The 26,095-nt window shown below is 50.0% G+C and overlaps 7 protein-coding genes across 7 annotated transcripts; 5 read left to right on the top strand and 2 right to left on the bottom strand.

Annotated features, from left to right (window-relative positions):
• Positions 1-207: 207 nt before the first annotated feature.
• Positions 208-2,379, top strand: N7496_001027 (putative nucleoporin Nsp1; the record flags this gene model as incomplete). The annotated part of the gene is made up of 3 exons (XM_056693958.1): positions 208-1,925; positions 1,990-2,113; positions 2,170-2,379. The coding sequence occupies 3 exons, from the start codon at positions 208-210 to the stop codon at positions 2,377-2,379; spliced, it is 2,052 nt and encodes a 683-aa protein (XP_056560687.1).
• Positions 2,380-5,334: 2,955 nt separating this feature from the next.
• On the top strand, positions 5,335-7,089 carry N7496_001026 (putative glycosyl hydrolase; the record flags this gene model as incomplete). Its single annotated transcript, XM_056693957.1, has 1 exon — positions 5,335-7,089. One exon carries the CDS (start codon positions 5,335-5,337, stop codon positions 7,087-7,089), a length of 1,755 nt encoding a protein of 584 aa, XP_056560686.1.
• A 575-nt stretch (positions 7,090-7,664) lies between these two features.
• Positions 7,665-7,984, top strand: N7496_001025 (uncharacterized protein; the record flags this gene model as incomplete). The annotated part of the gene is made up of 2 exons (XM_056693956.1): positions 7,665-7,703; positions 7,724-7,984. The coding sequence occupies 2 exons, from the start codon at positions 7,665-7,667 to the stop codon at positions 7,982-7,984; spliced, it is 300 nt and encodes a 99-aa protein (XP_056560685.1).
• A 7,595-nt stretch (positions 7,985-15,579) lies between these two features.
• On the top strand, positions 15,580-16,173 carry N7496_001024 (short coiled-coil protein; the record flags this gene model as incomplete). The annotated part of the gene is made up of 2 exons (XM_056693955.1): positions 15,580-15,899; positions 15,990-16,173. The coding sequence occupies 2 exons, from the start codon at positions 15,580-15,582 to the stop codon at positions 16,171-16,173; spliced, it is 504 nt and encodes a 167-aa protein (XP_056560684.1).
• A 4,434-nt stretch (positions 16,174-20,607) lies between these two features.
• On the bottom strand, positions 20,608-21,647 carry artA (14-3-3 adaptor artA; the record flags this gene model as incomplete). Its single annotated transcript, XM_056693954.1, has 4 exons — positions 21,565-21,647; positions 20,915-21,463; positions 20,769-20,839; positions 20,608-20,706 (listed from the first exon to the last, which is right to left on the bottom strand). The coding sequence occupies exons 1-4, from the start codon at positions 21,623-21,625 to the stop codon at positions 20,608-20,610; spliced, it is 780 nt and encodes a 259-aa protein (XP_056560683.1). The 5' UTR covers positions 21,626-21,647.
• Positions 21,648-23,338: 1,691 nt separating this feature from the next.
• N7496_001022 (uncharacterized protein) lies at positions 23,339-23,926 on the top strand (the record flags this gene model as incomplete). The annotated part of the gene is made up of 4 exons (XM_056693953.1): positions 23,339-23,472; positions 23,627-23,692; positions 23,752-23,817; positions 23,887-23,926. The coding sequence occupies 4 exons, from the start codon at positions 23,339-23,341 to the stop codon at positions 23,924-23,926; spliced, it is 306 nt and encodes a 101-aa protein (XP_056560682.1).
• A 1,176-nt stretch (positions 23,927-25,102) lies between these two features.
• Positions 25,103-25,703, bottom strand: N7496_001021 (RBM8 family RNA-binding protein; the record flags this gene model as incomplete). The annotated part of the gene is made up of 2 exons (XM_056693952.1): positions 25,103-25,333; positions 25,458-25,703. 2 exons carry the CDS (start codon positions 25,701-25,703, stop codon positions 25,103-25,105), a joined length of 477 nt encoding a protein of 158 aa, XP_056560681.1.
• Positions 25,704-26,095: the final 392 nt, after the last annotated feature.

The raw sequence follows: 26,095 nt of genomic DNA, 5'->3' as shown, positions 1-26,095 counted from the left end.
TCCTGCTCCAAACCCACCGTCACCACCCACTCTTTGGGTTCCAATTCATTCCTCTAAGTGAGAGAATCGCATCGCACTTCTTGGACCTGTGACCTCTTTTGCAGGACCTTCCTGCCTCCCTGCGCTGGTCGACGGCCCGTTTCCTCTGTTGCTTTTTCACCCAAGCCCAAGCTTGCCGGTTCGCTCTGATCGCAACAACACATCACAATGTCATTCAACTTCGGCGGTGGAGGCTCCTCTGGAGCTCCCAGCACCAATCTTTTCGGTACCGCTGGTAACACCTTCGGTTCCAACAATCAGACTAGCTCGAACGCTGGATCAGGTGCTGGCAGTAGTGGTCTTTTCGGAAATGTAGGAGCCTCTGCCACCAGTGGGAACGCTTCTCCTTCGATGTTTGGTGCAGCTGCTTCGGGTGCACAGAGTCCATCAATTTTTGGAAGCGCTGGCGGTGCTACTACAGGGACTCCTGGAGCATCTTCGGGCTTCTCTTTCGGCTCCAAGCAGACGACTGGCTCGACCACCCCCGGACAGACAGCTACCAGTGGACTGTTCGGCGGCACCGGAGCTGCAAAGCCCTCAGGTGGCCTGTTCGGTGGTGCCTCCTCAGCTACCCCAGCGCCAGCCGGCGCATCTTTGTTCGGAAACACCTCAACTACCCCCGCTGGTCCTCCGCCAGGATCCAAGACAACTCCGATGTTTGGAGGACTGAATGCCGGCGCTTCTACTACCCCGTCGTCTACTACCGCTATCTCCTCTACCACACCCACTACTTCGCAACCACAGTCATCCGGCGGCCTCTTCGGGGCCGGAGCTACCCCCGCTGCCTCAAAGCCTCTGGGCTTTGCCCCGGCTCCGGCTGGTGGTAATTTGTTTGGCAATGTCGCTAAGCCAGCCGAGTCCAGCACTCCGAGTGCCACCGCGGCGCCTGCTTCCAAGCCACTATTTGGACTTGGAGCCACAGCTCCCTCCACTGGCGGAGACACAACCCCCAAGCCTACGTTCTCTCTAGGTGGAACACCCGCTGCCACCGGTGGAGCTCCCAAGTCTGCGTTCTCCCTCGGCGCAACTCCCGCTGCTAGCGGCGATGCAGCTCCCAAGTCTGCATTCAGTCTCGGTGGACCTTCGGCTGCCACCGGCGCCGCTCCTAAGCCCACATTCTCCCTCGGTGGAACTCCCACTGCAGCGCCGTCCACTACGGCCGCATCCACTGCTACTCCACAAAAGTCCCTCTTCCCCAGTCTGGGAGGAGCCACATCCTCGGCCGCTCCGTCGTCTACAGCAGCCGCGCCTGCTGGAGGCTCACTATTCCCTACCTTGGGCGGTGCTAAATCTACGGCTGCCGCTGCTACACCCGGAACTACGGCCACTGCCCCTGCCGCTACTACTACGCCTGCGGCTGCACCCAGCCTATTCCCTAAGCTTGGAGGTGATAAGCCTTCCACCCAACCCGCTACTACCACTGCCTCGACGGCCACGCCAGCCCTGGGTGCAACTGCTGCTGCTGCTACTACTACTACTACTACTACTACTACAGCCGGCACTGGCGCGGCTGCTCTCGGCCAGTCGACCACTGGCCCTGCTCCCCCAGCGCAGTCTCGTCTGAAGAACAAGACCATGGATGAGATCATCACTCGATGGGCGACGGACCTTACGAAATACCAGAAGGACTTCCGTGAACAAGCTGAGAAGGTCGCTGAATGGGACCGTATGCTGGTGGAGAATGGTACCAAGGTTCAGAAGCTGTATGGAAACACAGTCGATGCTGAGCGCGCTACCCAGGAGGTTGAGCGTCAATTGGCATCCGTAGAGGGCCAGCAAGAAGAGCTGAGCTCATGGCTTGATCGATACGAACGCGAAGTCGATGAGATGGTTTCCAAGCAGGTCACCCCTGGCGAGCAGGGACCTGATCAAGAGCGGGAGAAAACGTGAGTGCTAGATTTCTATGGGATTGTTCTCTCGAACGGACCAGCTAACCATATCTACACGCAGATACAAACTGGCGGAGAAGCTCTCTGAGCGTTTGGATGAGATGGGCAAGGATCTCACCAGCATGATCGAGGAAGTCAACGGGGCCTCTGCAACCATTAGCAAGACAAACCGGGCCGACGAACCTGTAAGTTGTCTCTTTTTGAACCATGGCGTTATATACCATGCTGACGATTGCAATAGATCTCTCAAATCGTCCGCATCCTCAACTCGCATCTTTCCCAGCTGCAGGTCATCGACCAGGGAACCTCAGAGCTCCAAGCCAAGGTTGCGGCTGCCCAGAAGGCAGGACAGTCAATCTCCTCGCGCCTTGGTTACGGCTATTCCAGCCCTGGTATGGGCGGTGGCAATGCTGCCGATGATTTCTACCGCTCCTACATGGGCAGACGGTAGAGGGATGATTTCATGGGTGTCTTAATGATTCTTTAGTTGCAGGGTGCCAATTGACAGGGTTTTCGATGGGAAAGGTCTGTTATCGAGGTAGATTTCTTTGATCATGTACTTTGCCTGGGGATTTCCGAGGCTTAAATGGTATCCTAGGTGATGCTCTGTGTTTATTGTATATCTCTGGACCGGGGTTGGTCCTTTGGTTTCTAGTCAAGGAAGTTAAGGGGCGTAATTCAAAATATCCGGGATGCTCTATGGTCAGTGCCGGTCTTTCTTCTTGAGTTGTGATTTCTCGTTCAAGACGAATGTAGTCTCTGTATTGTAACCCAAAGTTCCTGTACTGAGATATGCCCGATGATCTGGGAAACCGTCGAGCATCCAGCTGTACTGCGGTTACTGTATGATTCTGTAGACTTTGATATCTATAATCTAGTAGCCTTGAGTAAGTGGCTGCATGATACCATGAAGACAACACCAAGTGGATGAGCTATTAGGAGATACAGTCTGTCCAGCTTGGCTGGGCTGTGCGGGTCGGTAGAATATACTATAGTTGCTGCGATGTTTACATCGTTATCAAGGCACTACTATTCCATTCCAAAATGCACGGTAACGAGTATAAGGGGCGGCTAGTCCCAGTGTGAAGATATCATTCCTAAGTTCTGCATATCCCAGATAGGCCGCCGTTAGAAACATCCTTGATTCAGGAGATAAGAGTATGCCCTATAATGTCCCAATTGCATGAACCCCCTAGTACCATTTGCTGTAATTCCCAATCTCCCCATTGGCAAGGCGTTGGAGTGTTGTCCGAGGCCGGATGCAGTCACATGCTGGTCACTGACAGTGAGGGCAAACCCATCTCCCGTTTAGGAAGGCACGATAGTCGCTGCTTCCATCAACGACTAGCAAACACCCCGTTTGGGAATCAGAACGTTAGGGTTGATTATCCCCAAACCCTAGAGGTATAAATATCTCCTCCCCACCCAGGGCCTCCCAAGATTTCTTCCTCCCCCTCCTCCTCCAGGTCTTGGCCCCCCTACCTCCACACTTGGCCCACCTGGCACTCAACCTTACTTGGACTTCCACTTGACATGTCTCCTTCTCTTGTCATTGAATAAGGCCTGCCATCTATCTGGCCCTTGTTCCCGTCAACCTGGCGCGTCAACATGTTGACCCAACCTTCCTGGATGCTGCCCTTCCATTTGTTTTTCATGGGCGTCTTCACGACACATCCACACTGACACGTCCACATGGCCTCACACGTCTACGGCACGTCCACACCTTCACAACATATCAACACCTTCACAACATGTCAACGCTTTCACATGTCCAACGGCCTCACACCCTTTTAGGCCACCATCATCTGACGGCTTGAAGAGTCAAACATAGCAGGTAAGGACCCTACTTAAATCATCCCTGCCCACAACTTATGAGATTTCCAACAATCTTCGAACTAGGAGCCTACACTAAAGTTCTTGAGTGAACCTCGACAGCAATGACCTTGTTGTTCGAGCCTGTGTAGGGCGTGGTTTACACATAGTCTCCACTGCCACACATCTCAGCCTCCTCCCTTTGACTATCTACCAGGAGATACTAACTTAACAGATCAATCGCACACATTTCAGCTTCTCAACACACCTCCAAGACATGTCAAAACCTTCATGGTATGTCAACCCCTTCGTGGCACATCCACATCTTCAACATATCAACATTTTCAGGATTCACATACACCTTCAAGCCACACCTTCATGACACGTCCATCACATGTTAATACACTATAGCACGTCCACATCAACATGTGTCAACATCTTCATGACACACCACACCTTCATGGGATTCATGCCCATACCTTCATGATACATACACACCTTCACGATGTCGACGCCTTCATGACAAGTCTAAATAGCCTCGAGTCAAACAAAACAGGTAAGGGCCTTACTCAGATCATCCCCATTGACTCGTCGTATCGCTAACAATCTTCAATTTAGGAGCCTACACTGACGTTCTTGAGTGAACCTCGGCAGCAATGACCTTGCTGTTCGAGCCTGTGTAGGGCATGGTTGACTCTTCCTAAGTCTCCACTGCCACACATCTCAGCCTCCTCACGTTGACTCTGCTGGGAGATACTAACTTCACAGATCAAACGAAACATCCAACGCATCAACAATATCTCACCCTTCTTTACCTCCTGGGACAACCGTCTCATTGCTGATCTGCCTCCTTGCCACTAGTGATTCTTCGGATCATGGTTCGCCATTCTTTGACGTTGAACGCCATCAGTCCTTATCAACGGACAAGCAAAACCACAAAATTCGCCCTCCTGACCTCACAATACAAAGAAAACAGTTTAGCTTCATCTGCTCTATCAATCCAGTACCCAGCATTACTCATGAATAAAAAGTTGCCAGATCTGCCACTCTATTTCCCGTGCTGAGTAGTTTGACCATCGTGCGAGTATTAGTCTGTGCTTGTTGGTGTTCAACACCGAGAATCTATCCACTAAGCTGCGAGTGCCTTCGACTATCATAGTCTTAAGTGGAGTATTTGCAGGCGCTTTGTCTTTTGAGCAAAAATCCCTTGCAGTCCGCATCACGCGACGACCATGTGGCGCACACTGGCCAACTCGCGACGACTCGTGACGCCGTTTGAAGCTATGTTAAATAAGCCCTCTTCCTCTCTGGGGCTTACGGGGTTCGTTTTCGGACCAATGGAGCGCACCTCTAAGGAAGTATGAGGTCCAATCTTGCATTTCCACTGGGCTGGGGGTGGGCCCCTCCAAGGTGACTAAGCCCTGCCAGGATGTCCAAGGCGCAACCGTCGACCCCATTTTCCCCGCATCGAAACTGCCCTGTGCCCGTTCTATCGCTCCTTACGGTGTGCTTGCTGTGGTGTTCGCATATTTTTATAGAGGAGGGGTGTGCGCTGAGTTGTGTGGCAAGCCAATTCTTTTTCTCGACAGACAAGATGGTCCCCTCGTCCGCGTTCCACGCCCGAGTCGGGCCGTCGTGGTCTTCGCTTTATATCATTGTGTCACTGTTCCTTTTCTCCGTTGTGACTGTGGCCAATGCGCTGGCGTATGAGCCACAGAAACCTCTCGCTGAGACAGGGATTCCATCGGAAGGTTCTTCTGCCACGCTTGACGATTTGTCCACCGAGACCGATCTCGGAGATGGCGATGTGACGGTACCGTTGAGCCTAGCACGTCCTGCTGAGACGTTGCAGGATCTCCTCGATGCGTTGAATGTCATGCAAGATGAATACTTTGTACTATGGCTAGGCACGTGGCCATCTAGCATCGATTGGACTGCCGCCGTTTTGGGGACACATGTCGCCGCGACACTGTCGTCTTTCTCATCCAGCGGGCTTGACATCATTGAAGACGACAAATCGCACGAGTCCTCCTTTTCTACCTTTGAAAACACCGTCAATTACTTCTTCAGTCAAACCAGTACATTCTACTTTGGCGAGAATGCTTTCAGTCTGCGCAACCAGGCCTACGACGACATGCTTTGGGTCGTGCTGGACTGGCTGGAGAATATCAAATTCCAGGACCTACACTCGAACCTTTACTATTCCGGTTCGAATTCTTCTTCGGTCAATGCCTCTTCGCAGGGCTGGTATGGCACGCAATTCCGTGACGCCGCAGCACACCGAGCGCGGATCTTTTACGAGCTTGCCTCGGCTGGGTGGGACAAGACCCTATGTAACGGTGGGATGAATTGGAATCCCAGGTTGATCCCGTACAAGAATGCCATTACAAATGAGCTTTATATCTCCGCCAGCATTGCGATGTATCTCTATTTCCCCGGTGACCCCATCGATGCGCCCTTCCTCGCCAACTCGCAGAGCAAAGGACCCTCGCAGCGATACCCGCACAATCCGACTCATCTTAACGCTGCAATCGATGCATATGCATGGCTCAAGAACTCCAACATGACCGGGATCTGGGGTCTCTACGCTGATGGCTTCCACATTAGCGGCTGGCGTAGCTCGGAGGAGCCGGGATCCCGCAAATGCGACGTCCTCAACACGATGGTGTACACATACAACCAAGGCGTTGTTCTCAGCGGACTTAGAGGACTATGGCTTGCCACCGGCGACCAGGACTACCTACGAGATGGCCACGAGCTGGTCCACAAGGCTCTGCGCGCCACAGGATGGCCGCAGACATCTTCCACGAAATGGGCGGGTCTTGGACGTGGCGGCGTGTTGGAAGAAGCGTGTGACTCGCATGCAAGTTGCTCGCAGAACGGGCAGACCTTCAAGAGCATCTTCTTCCACCATCTGGCAGAGTTTTGCCGGCCCCTGCGGCAACATGAGGTTGGGTTCTTGGAGAACGAGACACGGCAGCCGGTAGCCGAAGATGACTGGGATGAGGTGTTTGACAGGCATCTACGGCGTTGTCGTGCCTATGGTCCCTGGGTAGAGCATAACGCGCGAGCTGCGCTCGTGACTCGCGACGATGACGGCAAGTTCGGCCAGTGGTGGGGTCTTCCATTCCGAGAGTTCATGGTCTCGAGTGATATCGTGAATAGTAGTACTCTCCCTCCCGGTGCGGTGGACTACCGCAACGACGGGTTCGACGCGGATGCTGCGACTGACGTTGTTCCTCGAGACTTTAACGACCGGGGCCGTGGTCGCACTGTTGAGACGCAAGCTGGTGGTGTCGCTGTCCTGCGAGCCTTACTGCAGTGGCAGACCACTGATGCCCTTTTATGATTACCATGACCTTTGGGGGGTTTGGGGGTTTGGCGATTGCATATCCTTCTCACTGCGGATTTTGGGCGTTGTTGGCGTTTTGTATTTATACATTCATTCATAGTGTTCATCATGGATATTCTTTCATCATGATCCAATCCTCGGGTCTCTGCCTAGCTATATCGCACTCAATTTACACTACAACAACCCGCAACGCGATCAATACAGGTACACCTACATTATGGTTGAGTCGACAGAACTATATCTGCATGCATAAATGTCCTGGCAGCCACAAGCTAGCTAATTCTCACGACATTCTCCACATACGATCCAATCAACCCCAGCAAAAGCCAAGGCACAAGCAATCATAAAGCGCCAACCCCATTTGAAGGCATATCAAATCTCTGCCATCCACTCACAATCGCCCTATATTCGGAATACGTCTCCATCATCCCAACAATCACTTACCTTAATCGGCTCTAGGTGAAAACCACAATGTCCATCTAAAATCAAAAACCCTTCCAATAGATCGACCGCAGCGGAGCCAAGCTCCCACATTCCACGCATGCCCCCCGAACTCCTGCTCCACAGAAGCTATGGAACATAACCACCCGCCCTCACTAGATCAAAAACAAGTATTTAGATCTGAAAACAGGATTGTTTGATCGGTGGATCTGCAGTTGTGGGACGGAGATCTCCGCCTGTTTTGCGCATTCTGGGTGACGTCTTGAGCCTCTTGATTACTGGAGGTTTGGTATGGTATGTATTCGAGGATAGCAAGGATAGCAAGGATAGCAAGGATAGCAAGGATAGCAAGGATAGCAAGGATAGCAAGGATAGCAAGGATAGCAAGGATAGCAAGGATAGCAAGAAGGCGTGGTTGACCGGGTTGCTTGAATTATTATTTGGATCTTGAGTGTCTACGAGTGATGACTGGGTATCTATGCGTCATAGGACTAGAGTGACAGTGATTTTGGCTGGGAATGGTCGTTGATGTCGAGTGAGTTACATAGTGATTTGTGGGGATGATGTTTAGAGCATGATGGAAACATTATTGATATTTAAAGATCCACCCACTTGATGATACTAATTGTGATGCAATGATATTCGAGGATTGGTTGGCTGAAATACATGTAGTTACAGTAGAAAGGGGATCGTCGATGGGAAACAGGAACTGGATAGCATTCCAGAGGGCTGTTCCATGCGCATCAAGTTCTGCAAGCGGCAGAGATTCCATCCACAGGGGGACCTGCAGCTGCTAGGTTCTCCGACATCAAGAGAGCATTCCAAATCTTGCAATTCTGAGGACTGTCTTTACAATCTACAGAAGATAATATTCTGTAGTATAATTTTATTGATAATTTGATACTGCATACTGACGAAAACAAGATACCCACGAAATAAAACCGGAAAGAAAAAAAGTACGCCCCCACTTTCAGGCACACATCCCAGTCAAGAAAAAATCAACGTCCAAATAATCACTAAGGTAACTAACTTACGAGCTAGTTTATCAAATACATTCATACTGTAGTCTAAACTGGATTCTCGGACAACGTCCACACAGCATCCATGATCCAAAGAAAAAAAACCCGCAGTCCTCCAATACACTAAATCGTCCCACCTTGGAGGACCAGAGCAAGGCCAATTCCCAGCGATCTCATTGGTTAGGAAGTAGAGCAAAATATCCCGCGGAAACGCGAAAAAAAGGTCAACCAGTGAGATGGCGCCAACGAGAGGAAATAAACCCACCGCCACTCTTTCATCGCGCGCCATCCGGGCTTAGCGTGACCTTTAAGGCCCTCTTCTTTTTTGCCCTGCCCTGCTGGGCTTGTGGATTTGCACCTTTCTCGTTGCTCCATCGAGGTGCGATGATTTGTCTAGGGTGGGGCCAAGAAGCGAATCACTGGTGGTGGGCGACATGCAGATCGGCAGGGTTGGGTTATTACTGTATTGAATTCGATGTCCAGCAAGAGGGATAATAAGGGAGAGATTTTGATAGTGAAGGAGAGCGATAGGACAAGGACGGAGTATCTTGTGTTGGAGGGATAGGACTGATAGACTGCCCTACTGTTCTACGAAGCTAGCGACAGTGACAGCCGTTGACGCGTTACGTGGATGTCTCATCGTCAATAAGCAAGCGCCTCACGATGCGGTTTCAGTTGCCCCGAACACTAAATTCTGAACGGGTCAACGACTCGCAAGCATCTTAGCCGACCGATGGCAAACTATCAAATGCTGTACAGTACAGACTACAAGAGTATATACACTTTTTTTTTTTTACAAAGATACGCAATAAGTGCATGCCCTCGAGCCCGGTGCACTGGACGCCGGACACTAGACACCAATGCCCACACTTGGCTTGGCTTATTTAGCTTCATCAACGATTCAGCACAGTCCCTTCCCGCACGGATGAATACTCCATCTCACGATGGAGAGGTGAAGCAACGCGCATCGTTGGTCCTCGTTTGGTGGAACCACCACAACCGCACCAACGCAGTCACACGCCCCCCCTCCTTCGAATACTGTACGGGCCTGAGCGTTGGGCCCCCCTCCTCGAAGTAGTTTGAACAGCTTACAGGACCAGCTGTTAGAAGTTAGACCATCTGACTCGAGGGGGCGGGGATTCAGGAACGACTACCACTGGCTGCTTTGGGGCGTTGAGCTACGGCAGTTCTGAGGAGGGGTAGACTTGGGCAAGGAGGGGCAATGAAGTGGACAAGATTCTTAACAGCTGTGTCGATAGTTAGTTGTAGTCATCGTATTGATTTATTGCCTGGTAGAGGTAGAGTCTGTCAGAAATGTAAAAAGGTAGAATAGTCGTTAATAATAGTATAATAGTAATGATAACCCACCGGTAGAACCAGTCAAGTATATCCAGCAATTCTCTAAATGATGACCCAAGCTACGGTTCTTCATCGACCGTTTACCCTTATGGGTCCTCGTCTTTTTCTTCCCCTGGCCGGGTGTTAGTAGTGTACAGCTAAGAGTCTGGTCGAGCGCTTGGGGTTGAATTCTGGTTGGAGTGGGAATTTTCCGATCGGTCACAATTAATTACTTATCGTCCCACTCGTTACCATTTGCTCCATCGAGAGGCGCTTGACGATGACGATGACTTTTTTCTCGTGATAAGCTCTGAAAGGGTTAGACACCGAACGAAGCAAAGAAGTTTAGCGGGAAAAGCAAGCACTTCATAACACTTGCCGTCGTGCCTACTAGATCAGGGGGGGCTATGCTAATTAGCTACTACTGCTACTGTAAGTAACTAACTATACTACTAGTAGGGTGTATGCCGTCATAGTTCAGGGCCATCGCGCTTGTTCGTTTCGTTTCGTTTCTTTTTCCCTCCTTAATTTTCTCATGGCTTGTCCTCGTGCGGCGGAACGGTCTCCCCGGAAAAACTAATACGAAACTCGTGCGCAGACTGATGGAGTGGTGTCGGCAGTTTTGATTCGAAATGCTGCAGCCACCGACAAGCCACTGCCGGCGATTGGGACCCATGAGTGTGGACGGTGGACTGTGTAGCTTGAGGGAGAAACAATTTCATCAAGTCATCAAATTCGTGTTTTAAACTGGAGGGAACGAAAGGGAAATGTTTGGGTGCCCAAACGGTCAGATATAGAATGAGGCCGACGAGTGTCGAGTTTTTAGTGGGTTTCCTTCTTTCTCTCGCTAACTGCCGATGGGACGGAGACGAGGTGAAGCTGGAACGGAATGACCCCGTGACCAGTTTCCCATCGAAAGAGATACGTTTATACTCTTCATACCATGCAGCCCCATCGGTGTGATCTATACTCTTTAATTAGATATAGGAAGTATATCCTCGATCCAGCTGTACTGTATATAGCTATTGGTCTACGCTATTCCCAACTCATTCTATCGATCGCGATCAAGACAAGTGCCCTCCTACTTTCCACACTCCCCTCAAAGTGGGACACCATCAGCCAGCCGTTGGGGGCACCTTTCTTCAACCCAGCTTAGCCCTTTAGTGACTCCTCCATAGTGGAGCGATGAAGAAACTCTGGGGATCGGCATAAAAGATGACCCTACACTTGGTTCCAACTCCATTTCCGGTAACTCGGCCACCGATCCGTCAAATAATATCCACGTATTTTAAAATGATTAAATGATAATCATCATAACTCCATCTCCATCAGAGTTGGCATTGGATGTCTTCCCCCCATGGTCGAACCTACGGGAATGGATCGTCCTGACCCTTTGCCCAAGCGTAGGCTCTGCCGTTCGCTTGCTGGGCTTGTCGGGCGCGTTATTGGTGCGAACTACTCCGCTGGGGGTCACTGGACGCGGGATATGAGTCTATCGCACGGCAGGGTTGATTCGTTACTCGTTGGGGGTTCAGCTGAGATTGTGTAGATTGTTAAGTATTGTTTGGACTGGAGAATGACGGAGGAAGGACGGAAATATGGTACCGGGGTGCGCAGGACTTCATAGTCAGAGCAGCCTTGTCTAATTTGTGGCGTATTAAGTTAAATGCCTTATGTACTGTTGTAGACTTCGTCATCACCCTATCAATCAGATCAACATCTACAGAGTATGTACTCTCGAAACCATCGAGTATGTACTTGGTCGGCAGGATCGAGGATCCCCAACGGAGTATGTCTCCGTCCCCAGCCCGATCTCATGTACTCCGTCCAACATGTATGCACATATATTTGCTTTTATGTTGTTTATTTATTACGGTATCCGACAGAGCAGAATGTGATCCCGGAGATGGGTTCCTGGGGTCCACGGGGCGTCAGGATCGTCCTCCGTCGAAATTGGGTCCTGGGAGCGAACCAAAGAAAAGGTGAATGACTCGGTTCACCGCAAATACTGAAAGACCAAAGGGGTCTAGGAAAAACAGTACTGTAATAATCAACATCAAATAATATTCTGATCTTTCAGATGTCCATCTTTTCCGAGGAAGGCAACGAGAAAAAAAATTTCACCATTGGCTCCTGATTCCGCGTATCCCTTGCCCCAAGTTTTCTTTTCTAGAAGATCTACGGAGGATACATCATTTTGGACGACTCCTCTTCTCCAAATGAATCTTTCGTATAGTACAGTATGATATGTAATCTCCTGATCTGGGATTGCCACCACCGCCAGAAGCGATGTCATCAAGCGACGTTTCTTCCCGTGTGTGGCGCGGTAGAGAGCGGTAACCAAGCCAGGGGGGCTGGTTGTCTCCGTATAAACTCCCGAGATGATCGGAGCCAGTCAAATGGCGTCATGCCCACTCATTGCGGCTCGATCGACATTGCATAGCGCCCCCCCCCCTCTTTCGTGAGAGGTGGAGAGTTGCCTATGATGATGATGATGATGATGATGATGATGATGCTGTCACTGCCCAGCGCTGCTCCGAGGATACAAGCTCTTATTCGCCCGTCCCCCATATGTACAGTATGGGTACTCCGTGCACACGATGGCTTGTTCTCTCTCTCTCTCTCTTTCTCTCTGCAAGAGAGCTACCAATTATGATGCCTCACTTGTGTTTCAGGACACAGTTGTCAAAAGTACCTTTTGTTTCTTTTCCCCAGTTTCCGTGGCCCCCGATGCCCTCCAGCGCGTCAGAGCCGTTCCTGGTTTTAGTTTTTTGGGGGAAGGGGAGGCAAAAGGGGAGGGTTGGTATGTCCAAATAATAATAAGCTATAGAGTATATCCAGTCTCTCCGTAGATTATAGGAGTCCCGAGTCAGGCGATATTATTCAACTGTATTATTGATAAAGGTCAATCATAGCGTACGGAGAGTTACCGGTTTGGTCCGTATCCCGGAATGGAGTCGTGAGGACGGTCGGCACGAAAATCCCCAGATCCACGACGGAGGCAAGCGAGACACAAGGCGGCTGAGATACGCGGCTCTTCCGAGAGCTAAGGATAAGAAGGTCATTCTGCCTGGAGGCAAATATTGATTAATCACCTATTTAAGGAGGCGGTTATCTTCTGAGGTTTAGGTGGCTAACGGAGTTAGAATAACGCCTCCGTAGGGACTGGATTATGCCCGGTAGTAGTATGTACTAGTCTAACAGCTTCGAGTTTGTTAGCTTTAGTCCCCAACTAGCCGGATCAGACCTGCCAGGCTGGGAAAGGGGGGTGGATCAGAAAGGAATACGTGTTCATCAAGGTTCGGTAAAAACTCACGCTACTGTTGTACCCAATTTCTGCCACTATGGCGGTGGAGTTGTGCGATCAGTCTGGTTGGTTGGTAGCCGTTGTACAGGGGAGGGAAGAAGGGGGGGGGGAGACCCATTTCGAGTAATGGATGAACAGTCAGTTCCTGGCAGCCAGCAGGAGCAGTCAGTTACGGATGTTGATGGATTTCCAACCAAAACCCTGCAGGGTAACCGGTGGAGGAGAAAGAGAGAGCAGCAGAGCAGCGGTGAATGTGCCTCGGAAGGATATACCCGTGACCTCGAAGTGTATATTGAGAACAGAGTTACAGTAGTTACTATTGGACTATCATCATTATTATTCCTTTTCTATACTCCGTACACATGGTAAACTCCCGTAACGAGGGTCGCTAACCTTGCTAACGTTCACGAGTTCAATAAACCCACCACCGCTACTCCGTCTCCTCCGTGCCCACTGTACCACAGAAGGTTGTCCCTAACCAGTTATATCCATAACTGCTCCTTTGGCTAAAAACTCGGGGCTAAACCTGTTCGTTGGTTAGTTCAAAAAGGTTCCTGGCTGCTTATAGGTAGACCCGCGGATACGTTTCCCCGCTCAGCACCGGTTCGACCCTCTTTCGGTGTCGCTTCCATGGAACTCGTAGGTTCTTCGACTAGCCCCAATATGGTGCTAAGGTGATTGTTTGGTGCCTTTTCTATGGAGTCCCTCTCCACTCGAGTGGATCTCCTTAGTGCCCTTTTCCCGAGTGCTGGTTCTCTTCCTTTCTTTGCCCCTTAGCCACCATGTAAGCGGGTTCGTCGTTTACTTAGTTCTCCATAGTGGACGATATTGTAGGTACACTATCGAATTCATTAGTGACGGAGGATGACTGACTGCTTAGGACATCTCCGTAACTATTCCCAGATTGATGATAATTGAGCATTGTTTATGTTTTGTATTATTAGCATTACTTTCATCATCAGGAAGTATACCCCCATCCGACCGATCAAAGTATCTCCCGTATTATTAGACAATTCCCAATTGATGCCCTCCCCCTACTCCAGGTATGGCTCCGGCACTCCGTAATTAAAATCCTATGCCCCATCGCATTAATATGACCGTACCAAACTATAGGGAGAGAGGGTGTGTGTGTGGCTGCCACGCGCCTCACGGGTTCATTTCGGAGGGGAGGGGGGACGATCAGCTAAAGGGACCTTTCCCCCCCCCCCCTCCACCTACTGAAAAGGTGCTAAGATAGTCCTTGACTGCGCCAATCATTCACAGGTGCAGGTCACCATACAGGACTCCGTAACAGGGCTCCAAATGGCAGTGAAGGAGGTGGAGTCTCGTACTTTTGGTCCCAGCCAGGATGCACGACTGCAGGGTTAGAAGACTGAGGTACTATACTATACCTTCAGTACAGCAATGAACATTATGGAGTACTCTGTACTCGATGATCAAAATAATAATACAGACAGACCAAGTTACTGGCTACAATGACAGTACTGGGTATAATAGTAATAAGTGGCTCCCGTATGCCGTGTCACCAGATTACCTCCCCCCTTTAGTGATTATCCACAGTTCGGTAGCCGCCCTCCCAACCTTCGCAAGTCACCCGTCACGGGTATTGGTAAGGCCATTACCACCTCCCCAAACTCACTCCTCAGTCCTTCTCTTCACTCTGCTCTTTTTCCTCCCCTTCTTCTTTCTTCTCTCCTCCTTCCCCCAAACCGCCTTAATCGCCATCCTCGATTTCCTATTCCTTCCCTTGCGATCTCTCTCGACTCTCTCCCCCCTCGACCACCCTGGAATTGTCCCTTTCCAACCGACTTCCACTACCTGTTCCCATCATCAACGCTAAAAAATCCCGATACACCGCAAACGTTGCAACCATCTCCACCAAACGACCCCTCAAACATTCCACCTCCACCATAAATCTTCACCCCCCAGTCAACTTTTGCAACAAACGCTGAGAACGGTTCCCATCTTGACTTGTCCCCCCAAAAACTTCTGCGCGCCCAAACAACCACCCGTTCAACTGGCTCGTGGTTCCATCCTCACGCCCATCCTCCCTCGTTCCGATCCCCCCACCGACCCCGGTAGCTACCTCAAGCGTAACACAGATTTCTCGTCTGGGGTACATCGCTAGGGGTAGACCGTGGTCGTTCACTGTTCACTCCGACCCGTGAAAACAACCCCCAGAAGAAGAAAGAGATTCAGGACTCTCGTCAACTCCTCTTCTCCTTCACTCCCTATCTCTCACTTACCAACGATCGCTCGATCTTCTCTCCCACCCCCAACTCTCGCACCTAACCCCCGAGGTTCTCAAAAGATCAAAGTCGCCACGCTGGACCTCGCCAACTCCATCCTGTTCGACTGTGTCTGTTGCGAGCAACCACCCCTATGGCCTCTGACATAGATATGCATGACGCCTCACCCGTGCCTACTCTGCCGCATCCCCACGACGGTGGCCGTATGCATATGTCATCCCTGTCCTCATCTTCATCCATATCTGACGCCGAAACTGACCGCCGGGGCCGCTCTGAACGTCCGCGCATGGCGAGTCGCAAACCTTCTGCTTCCATTCTGGTTCCCCGAGACCACCCCGAAATTGAGATTGAAGAGGAAGAATTTCCTCCTGACGACGCTCGCGCTATGAGTCCCCGCCGCAATTCCGCCGATCTGGAGAGATTGGGCAAGGAGGCCCGCCAGACGCTTCAAGAGTGAGTGACCTTTGGCTTCTGTTGAGAATTGGACTACTTTCCGCACCCGTCTTAATTGAACCCAAACTAACTTTTGTGTGATTGATACAGGCAAGCCAAGGCTCTCCAGTCCTCCCTTCAGGCTCTTGCCGAGCGCATTGATGCGGTCAAGTCTGACCACGACAAGTTGGAAAACGAGAACAAGATCCTCCAGGACTACATCGGTGGTCTTACCCGCAACATGACCAAGGGCGAGATGACGCGCAGTACAAAGACTCGCAAAGCCCAGAAATAGCTCCATCTGACCGACAAGGGTCGCAGTGGTTGGAGGAGTCGCAGGATGATCTGGAATGCTCATTACGATCCTACGACTCGGGTTTGAAGAACTGCGTCCTTTGCCCGCTCTGTGACGCGGGACTGTTCATGGGAGCCGCCATAGCGAACTCCCATGCCGATTACTGCTTGATTACCTTTCCGCCTACCTCTACCCTCTTCACATACACGACAACTATCAACCCCCCTCGATTTGTTACGCGACCGATCTTATGATGTCGAATCGATTTACCCTGGTCATCGGACTCCGATCTGCATAGCAGTCTCGCCTACGCGCCCCCACGTGGATGACAGGGCTTACGAGGCTCTCCCCCTCGTATTCCCCGGTTACCGTCTTACTAGGCAGCTGTATGGTACCAGGGGGTTGTGTACATTTTTCCCCCGATGGTTGTCGCCACTCTTTCTACCTATTCTCCCGATGATGACTTTCGGCCACCCGACTGGATCGACTGGCCACCTACACAACATCTTCACCTTTCCCCCACATACCGTTCTCACAACCATATTTGCCACAGAAGTTCGTCACCGATTCTCCACTGCCCTTTTGACGCGGAAACCACCGTTGAAACCTGTCACGTCGCCAGCGCAAGTGCTTATTTACTCAAGGGGGCAGTGGATGTTCGGTGACATCATCGCATACTTGGGGTTCGTCAAGTGGTCCGCCACTCGCGGTCTTGGCAACCTTGTCGTTCAAGGATCTTCCACCAAAACATGGGGTCAGCCTTCGGTCGTTTGTGCGACGCGAATCTCACCCTGATACGATGTGATCTTCATTTCAGCTGGCAGATCGGTCCTCCTCCATCTTACCATTGTCGATACCTGTTCCACATGGACCCCCCTTTTTTTCGTTCCCACCTATCCCTTCTCTCCACAACATCCCCCATCCATTGTGACCTTACTCGACCTCCTTCTTTTTCTCCCTCTACGCGTGATATCATTCGGCGTTGCTTTCTCATTTTCCATTCTCAAATTTTCCTTCATCTGACTCTCACGGCGGCTCTTTGTGAACACTGGTTTCACCTGTACTTTTTTTTATCATCGGATGCATAGCACCTTCGGCGTTTCGGGGACTGGGACTAGACTCGATTTGATTGAATGACTCTTACCGGAGCCTGCACCTGGATTATGTTTTCGTCGTCATATGGCATGGCATTGCATGGTCAACAGCAGGATGGCGCGGAAAGTGGAAAGCATCTTTACCTGGGAGGGAGGTTCTCTTTTCGGAGCAGTCCATTGTTTATTCTTTCTTGATTTCAGAACTTTGTTCCTTTTATTCTTTCCCTTTCTTTTGATCATGTTTGCGCTTTCTCTCTAATCTTGAAACCTCGTGTTATGTTTGTTCCCGAAAGGGAGCACAACATACGCAACCGTTCGAGAGAAGGGAGGATTCGTAAACCCATGTACATCTTCCAGCCAAGTTTCTTGTATCGCAACTTGCATTCTTCTATTAAGCAATGGACTGACTTTCCCCAGAGAAACATGTCATACCAAAAAAGCCAAGCCAAATGATCTGTTTGCGCGTCTTCCATTTGCATATCCCCCTTTATTCTTATGGCTTCAAGGACACTCAGTCTTTATCAGCCTGCTTTGTTACGCCATCTATTTTTGTCTTTTTTGTATCAGTGCGGCTCGGTTACTGCTTTTGCCATGCCATACCCAGGAACCCTGCGCATGTCTCAAGTCCCTATCTCTATGTTTTTCTCTTTTCTTTTCCACCTTTTTTTTTCTATCCGATGTACCTCATATCATACCCACACATTCTTGTCTGCTCTTGCATGGCTGGTCATATGGTGGTTTTGATTCAAAGTACTCCATAGCAATGGAATATCAATTCAAATGAATGACTCCTCTTCTCTCCTCGTAAACGTAGGGATTTGCATTGTAACACAGGATATTAGACAGCAAACAAGTCCCTTCAAAGGGGTCCCCGTGGGGCACGTATGTCTTATTCTCCTATAGGCCATCGGGAATCGGGTACAGTACATTGTTGACGAATCCGACACGCCCCGTTCGTCAGCGGCTGTTTACCTAAAGTGATGTAGGACCTTTAAATAAGGTAACGTTGGACAAAGAATTCGTCAAAGAATGTATGTAGCACCACCCTTACCATGTGGATAGTATAGTATTAGTAGGGGATCATAGGGTTGGCTTGATTGCTATCTGTGTCAGCAGCGTCATGTGGAACCTTGGATCGTCTCTCGGCAATCGTCTTTCTTATCTTTGTGTTTGTTCAGTAGTTTGTCTTTTGCCACTTGCGTGGTTGGTATTGACTGTGTCATAAGGTTTCAATAGGACTTTTGGAGGTTTCTGAAAATATAGACTGAAGTATGACTATGGATGGGGCTTAATAGATATAAATTGTATCTGTATTTCTATACTAGCGTACAATGACGAGTCTCACACAAACAGCATTACACATGACGTATTTGCTTGAATAAATGATCTAGCTGAGTACAAGAAAGATTCCACGGGCAGTGAAGCTCAAGTTTAATTTGTCCACATACCCACGTGAATCAGCCTAGGTATGGATTACACAAGGAAACAATCCGAATTGATATGGGCCGTTAGGCAGATGAGAGGCTTCAATTTCAATGCTCGGTCAATATCTCTCTTTCAGGTAATGAATTTCCCAGGTCATTGGTGCTCCGCTCTTTCTACTTACAATGTAGGAACAACGGTTTCCGGAATATATAAGGTTATCTCCTTCAATTCTTTCCTATAGTAGACTATACAAGATGGAAGAAGAATAACCCACAATTCACCCCCTAGAAATTGTAGTCCTATTTTCGTGTCAACAAGAATAGATGGCTGTTTCAGTGAGAAAGCATATTAAAATGCTGTATGAAGAGTGTTATGGCATACAAGTCTCCCTTAGAGCATTGAAAGCCATTTATGGGTTGATGATCGAAGTAAGCTAAGTATGGTGATATCTCAAGTCTACGCAGCAAAAGAGAGGAAGCTTCAGCCTGCCACATAAAAACCTAAGACTTCGACCTTCATCTTCTATTAGTAAAGGAAGGACTAGGGATAAGCATTGCCCAATCGGATAACTTGACGATAATATTTGTACCTATAATTCTCTATCCATAATTTCAGCTTCACAGAACTTAGAGCTCTAGACACAGTCCAAAAAGCCAGTCACATTTTGACATTAATCAGATTTCGACTAGCCATTTTGGATACCTTCTTGTTGTCTCCCATTATCAACATTGACCATGTGCACATTGCACTCTATAATTGAACTTGACATATGATAACTGGGATAGAAAGACTATCTCCCAAGGGCAATGGCTCATACCTGTGAGCACTACCTTGTATCTGCTATGTGTCTCATACTAGAGGTCATGGGGGGATTAGCAAGTGAACGAGAATCGTAAACCATTCAAAAGGAAAGGTGCGCTAGCTGACCATTTTTTTTGGCGATTGCTCTGGGAACTGTCAAAGGGATTGACCTCGAGAGCATGGATGCAAGAAGGTAGTACATTGAATTACAATCCATGGACTTGGCCATAGCCAGACTAAGGACTATAGAGCCATATAGATACCAAGCCTGGATCTCAATCGAGTAGTGAAACTACAAAAGATAGATCCGAGCTGTATCGTATGAATGGGCTAGAGCTATCGCCAATGACTGCTTCGCAGGGAGAAACAAATACCATACCTTTTTACCAGCAGAAAGATATACTAAGGGCAGTTGATCTTTATAAGAAAACAACATCTAGCGAGGATAAAAGGCCACACGGGACACATACGGAGGTGGAGAGATATAGAGGTCATAAAGAGGAAAGACAAGAAATATCAGGAATCGGGGAAGATAAGGCCCAAAAAGAAGAAAAAGCCAGATCGGGGATCAGTACGAGGCCCTCATTGAAGTTCCTGATAAGAAAACTGATTTAAAAAAAGAAGATTCTCTGTCCGTGTGTATGTGTTGTGGGTTGGGGGGATTTGGAGAGTGCGCGCAAAGGGGACTCTTTAAAAGGGTAGTTAAGAGGCAAGTAGACAAAATAACAAGGAGAATGAAAGAGAAAAACAAAGAGAGGAGATATGACCGGACCAGTCCAATCCCAGAGCTGTAGGCGAAGCATGAGGACAGCAGGGGATGGCTCAAGGCAAAAAGAGGTTCTCTCCAAGAATGGGAACATCGAAATCACAGAGAAAAAGCTGCGGTTCCTTTGCTACCCTTAGGCCGCGAGGCCCCCAGATAGTGGAACCGAAAGAAATCTTGCTCACATCGACATAACGCATCTCGCAGGTCTTACTCGTATCCTTCAGCGATCCCCTCGCCTAGACCTCCCATTTGCTCTAGGGAAGACCAGTCGTGCAAATCTCCCTCGATTATCCCATCCGTCTCCCGAGGACGTGAGTCCATCATCAAGATCTTTTTAAATTTCATTCTTTACTCGGCCTGCTTCTCCTCAGCAGCCGGAGCCTCCTCCTTCTTCTCAGCCGGGGCGGCCTCAGCGGAGGTCTCAGCCTCGGAGGAAGTCCAGAGGGTCTGTTGAAAAAAAAGGAATTAGAATGCGCGAGCTTATAGCACAGTAAATCTCCAAAACGTACCAGGTTGTCACGGAGGAGCTGCATGATGAGGGTGGAGTCCTTGTAGCTCTCCTCGCTGAGGGTGTCGAGCTCTGCAAGCGATGTTAGCAACGGACACCTTTAACTTTACGGTCAAGCCAGTAGGCAGAGCGCAAAAAGAAACTAACCAGCAATGGCGTCGTCAAAGGCCAGCTTGGCGAGGTGGCAGGCCTGGTCGGGGGAGTTCAGGATTTCGTAGTAGAAGACCGAGAAGTTGAGGGCCAGGCCGAGGCGGATGGGGTGGGTGGGGGCGAGGTCAGTCTGGGCGATCTCGGTGGCGGCCTTGTAAGCCTCCAGGGAGTTGTCGGCAGCACCCTTGCGGCGGTCGCCAATGGCGAACTCAGCAAGGTAACGGTGGTAGTCACCCTTCATCTTGTGGTAGAAGACCTTGGACTCGCCGGACTGAGCAGACTTGATGAGGTGGTTGTCGAGAACCTCGAGGATGTCGTCGCAGATCTTGGCAAGCTCGGCCTCGATCTTCTGGCGATACTCCTTGATCAGAGTAACCTGGCCCTCGTTGCCCTTGGACTCCTCCTTCTGCTCGATAGAGGTAACAATGCGCCAAGAGGCACGGCGGGCACCAATGACGTTCTTGTAGGCGACGGACAGGAGATTCCGCTCCTCAACGGTGAGCTCAACGTCGGCCGAGGCAACGACCTTCATGTTCTCGACCATCTCTGTGGGCGCATGTTAATATTCGAAACTCGCGATCGAGGCATCTCAATCCGTTTTTGGGGGGGGACGGGAGTGAGAGTGGTTCTGAGGGAGGAAAGCGAACCTTCATAGCGCTCGGCCTGCTCAGCGAGCTTGGCGAGGTAAACAGCGTCTTCGTGACCCATTGTGAAAATGTTCTACAGAAATCAATAAAATTGCAGATTAGTCTCATGTCACGCATCAAATCGTATGTGGATGGCCATGGAATATGGAGAATGCGAGTGGGAATCACGCCATCGACATCATCGCCAGCGACCGGGAGGGGTAGGGGCGCAGCGAAAGTGTAGCCCAGTCCTTGAAATGACAAGCATTCCATCCGACATCACGAATATTGGAATTTTTTTTTCTTTCAACAGCCACATCGCCTAGACGTGGAGACGAATGCCGATCGTTGATGATTGACGGCGCCGAGTTGTCGACCCTCCCGGCCGAGCGTGTTTTGAGGGGGGTCGATCACAGCGAAGCGGTCGCGGCAACGGCCCCGCCAGTAAACAAGGCAGCGAGATGATGATGGAGTTTCACGATGGCAGATGTGCGATCTCGATGGGTGGGCGATACGAGAAGCAACGTGATAAGTTTTTGGGAAGGGAGAGGAGGCTGAAATGACCTCCAAATTTCCCCCATGTTCAATGATCCCCGGTCGAACCGTATATAGGTTGAATGTGTGTGTGTGTGTGGGTGATGACAGGAGGGCGCGAACAGGGAAGGCCAAGGGAAAGGATGAAACGAAGCGAACTCACCTGTAAATTGGAGAGGAGGGAAAAGAGAGCCGAAAAGGGGGGAATCAAGTGGATGGAGAGTGGAAAGAGAAGGGGGGGGAAAGGTTGAAGTTGAAGGAGGAGAGGAGAAGGAGGGGGAAAGGAGGGAGAGAAGGCGGTGTTGTTGGGATTTACGGAGCAGACGGGCAACTCACAAACTGGCAACTCGGGGGGCCAGCAGGTGATCTACAAGAATCATAATAGTGGACGACAAAAAGGATGACTACCGAACTACTATTGGACTAGACTTGAAATGAGTATCATTTCCCTTCCCATGTGGTCCTTTTTTTGGCTACTCTGTGAGTATATACCCTCTCTTCGTCTTATCCCCCTTCCCCTCCCTCTCGTGTGTTCAACTCGGTCTTTCTGTGTGGTTCGGTGGGCCTGCCCAGCGTCATCCCCCATCCCGCGCCCACCAATCGCCCTGGAACGTTTCCCCTTCTTTGCGCCTCATGCTGGAAAAGCGCTTGTTGTACTCGTTCCAAGGCAGACTACTGCCCATCTGGCCCATTTCTTTGAAACACATCCATAACATTTCCCACGGATATTCTTTCGCTGGTTAACCCCTCCTTTGTTAGTCTAGACCGCTAGAACTAATAGGGCTACATATCTATACTACAGTAGTACTTACAGTACTGTTTATATGTAGGAGTGTACGAGGCTGATATCCCATGATGACGAAAAAGGCTGTGCGAGCACAGACAAGCCAATCTTCGTAGCCAACTCCAAGAACTAATCACTCTACAGTATTCTGCACCCTATGATCAGAGGTGGCCCCTCCCTCATGATCTCCGTCCAGGTCGAATGAGAACGCATCGACTTATCGCAGCCGAGATTTCCACGAGCTGACATAAGCCACTTAGATAAGCCACTTAGATAATCAGGCCCGTGACCTTGAGCTGATCGCCCTGGAGGTATTCCCCGGACCCGACGCAAAATCACATGATGTGGTCTTGGCACCCTGTCGTCATGCCATACCCCCGGCAGCTTCCCTCAGCTTCCTTTGGTCCTTCTGCCTCGTAAGCTTTAAACTTGCTTTTCTCCCACTCTTCCAGTCATCTCTTCACATACCTACTCAAAATGCTTCGTAACACCATCATCCGACCTGCCGTCACGGCCAACCGGGCTCTGCTGACCCGGTCCTTCTCCATTGCTGCGCCCCGAATGGGCGAAGGAGACACTGGCGCCCCTCGCTCTGGAGGCGCTGCTGCTGGGTTCGTAATCCCTCTTCATTACCCCTCCCCTGCATCGTGTACCATGCTACAATCAGCGTGTCTGTGCCCTGGAGGCTTGCATGGCAGCTGTGCACAGCGTGTCTGCCTTGTTGTAGCTGTATGACATCATCAATTGCTGACACGGTTCGAATAGTGACTCGTTCACCAAGCGCGAGGCTGCCCAGGAGGCTCTCTACATCCGCGAGAAGGAGCTTGAGAAGTACGTTTACATGTCTACTTCCCTTCCTTGAGGCCATTACTAACCATAGTTCGAACCAGGCTTGCCCAGCTCCGCAAGAAGATCAACGACCAGCGCGCACACCTCGACGAGCTTGAGGGTCACATGTACGTCTCATTACTTCTTTGTCTCGCGACTCGTACTCTCCAGGAACTCCAACGCTAACTTTCCTCTAGCAACAAGTTGACCAAGGACCACTCCGGAGGCAAGAACTAAATATACCGCATGCCAATTGCCTCGGCCCTTGTTCATTTCCAGCGAAGAGCGCGCTCCTCTAATTGCTGTGTACCGTACCATTATGATCTCCCCTCTTATTGATACGCCCAATGATCTTTGATTCGAGGCTCGGGATTTGTCTGTGGGCGGTGCAACCGGCATGTTGTTAGATAAGACAGACAGCCATAGCATACATACCTGGAGTTTCTCGATTCAATATGTTCCAACGTCTTGCGGCATTTATAGTACTATAGAAAGCTATGACACTGTGGCGTCACGCCAGAGTTGAATTTGCTGTCGTAAACTGGCCTTCCATCTGTCTTGGCAGTGATAATATGCATTCTCGAAGAAAACATACGGTCGACAGGAAGGACTTGTATGAAGCATGGGAGGGGTTGCGTTAGGGAAGTCGATAGATATGTCCGAGTTACAGTTGCTTGAATCGTTTACTGGAAATATAGAGCACTACAGTAGCCATGGCTATCTCGAAAGGTCTAGACCGCGCATTGATAATATCACGCGGCATTGCAGTTCTTACTCGAAACAACCTAGCTAAAGGAGCCCCTCTCACTACTAGCTTGCCATGACCTGAAACAATCCAGTGCGTATTCCTTGCGCAGTCAAGTCCTATGAAGCCCATCGCCGAGAACCAGTAGGTAGGGGGAAAAAAGTCATTTCAGCATTCAGACGCTAGGGGCTGTTCCAAAATTGCAATTATAGATCTCTACGTACAGAGCAGACAAATCCCCATGTCAAAGAAGAGGGTTTCATAGCTTTCTTGGGGTCGAGATAAAGTGTTATAAGCATTCTTAAGTTCTAAAGATCCAGTCAGCGTATGCTAGACACAAGCTAATGAGACGAGCCATCATACCCAAGAGAACAATGTATTATGGCGCCGGCGCATATCTTCCCACGAATGTGCTGGAATTCGCATTCTTAGAAGCCTTGGTTTATGAACGGCATCAAGGGAAAGATACAGCCGGCGAGAGAGAGAACATCCGTGGTATTCGGTAATTCGCTAAGAGAAATTCGGCGGTAGGAGGAGAATCGGCGATAGAAATCGGGTACGCCGCGGACCAAGATGGCCAAAATCAACAAGTTCAGGTATCAATAGAAAAAGGCACAGGTCGGACACCTTGTCAAGAACGTGGTTTGTGCAGGAAAGAGTCGACGGCTTTAGTCTCGGTCACCTCCAGGGCTGCGACTGCGATTAGGACTGCGGCTGCGGCCCCGGGCAGCGGCGCCACGAATATTCTTCTGGGCTGGCCCCTTGCCCTTGCTCGACGGGGGAGGGCGGACGAAAGCGTAGTCGACACTGAGAGTCTGTTCAAGGAGCTTGCTGCCGTTCAGGTTCTTGATTGCCTCGGAGGCTTCGGGAAGGGTCGAGTACTCGATCAAGGCGTATCCCTAGCGTTTAAAGTTGTTAACAAAAAGCTCCTATACCACAGTTGGCCCAGCAGCTCAATCCAGTAATATAGATTGAAAGTCTGCTGCTGAAAATGCCTGTGAGGTCACGAGAGCCACGACACACCTTGACATAACCCGTCCGCCGGTCCAGGTTGAGACTGAAGTTCTTAATTTCGCCATACTCCGCAAAGATATCGGTGATATCCTCCTCTGAGGCTTCCTCATGGATATTGGAGACCATCACAATCCATCCTTCAATACTGCGCACCGCGACAGCGCCAGTCTGAGTTCGAGGCTCAACTCCGCGGCCAGACTCCTCGGCGCCATCATCTTGGGCGATGGGCGGGTCGACTTCCATTTCGTTGGACATTTTGGCTGGGTATGGATAGATGGAGGAGTTCGCTGAATTCTTGAGGCGAATTGGCTCGTTGGTGGGGAGGAATGGAGGAGAGTGCGGACTGACGTCTGTGCAGGTGAGCGCGGATTGGGAAAAGCTTTGGCCGTGGAGAGCCCCTTTCGGTTAGCATGGCTCCGCCTTTTGCTGGGCCGACACGAACTATATCAAGGCGGGCTTTAGGTATTTCATGATTGATTCATTGGGATCTTTTCAAGCATTCTTTGTTAAAATATCATGCTGTAAAATTGGGAATAGGACTGTATATTTTCTCGGGGATAGGGTTGTTGCAAAACCATCATAACCAACAGACTACCATTTCTATCAGCTTATTCCAGAAGTATCATGGTTCTTAGCGTAGTCGAAAT

Source organism: Penicillium cataractarum, assembly GCF_028827025.1.
Source record: "Penicillium cataractarum strain IBT 29864 chromosome Unknown utg000001l, whole genome shotgun sequence".
Lineage (NCBI taxonomy): Eukaryota > Fungi > Ascomycota > Eurotiomycetes > Eurotiales > Aspergillaceae > Penicillium > Penicillium cataractarum.
Note: the sequence above shows the minus strand (reverse complement) of the source record. Positions and strands in the feature narration are given on the sequence as shown.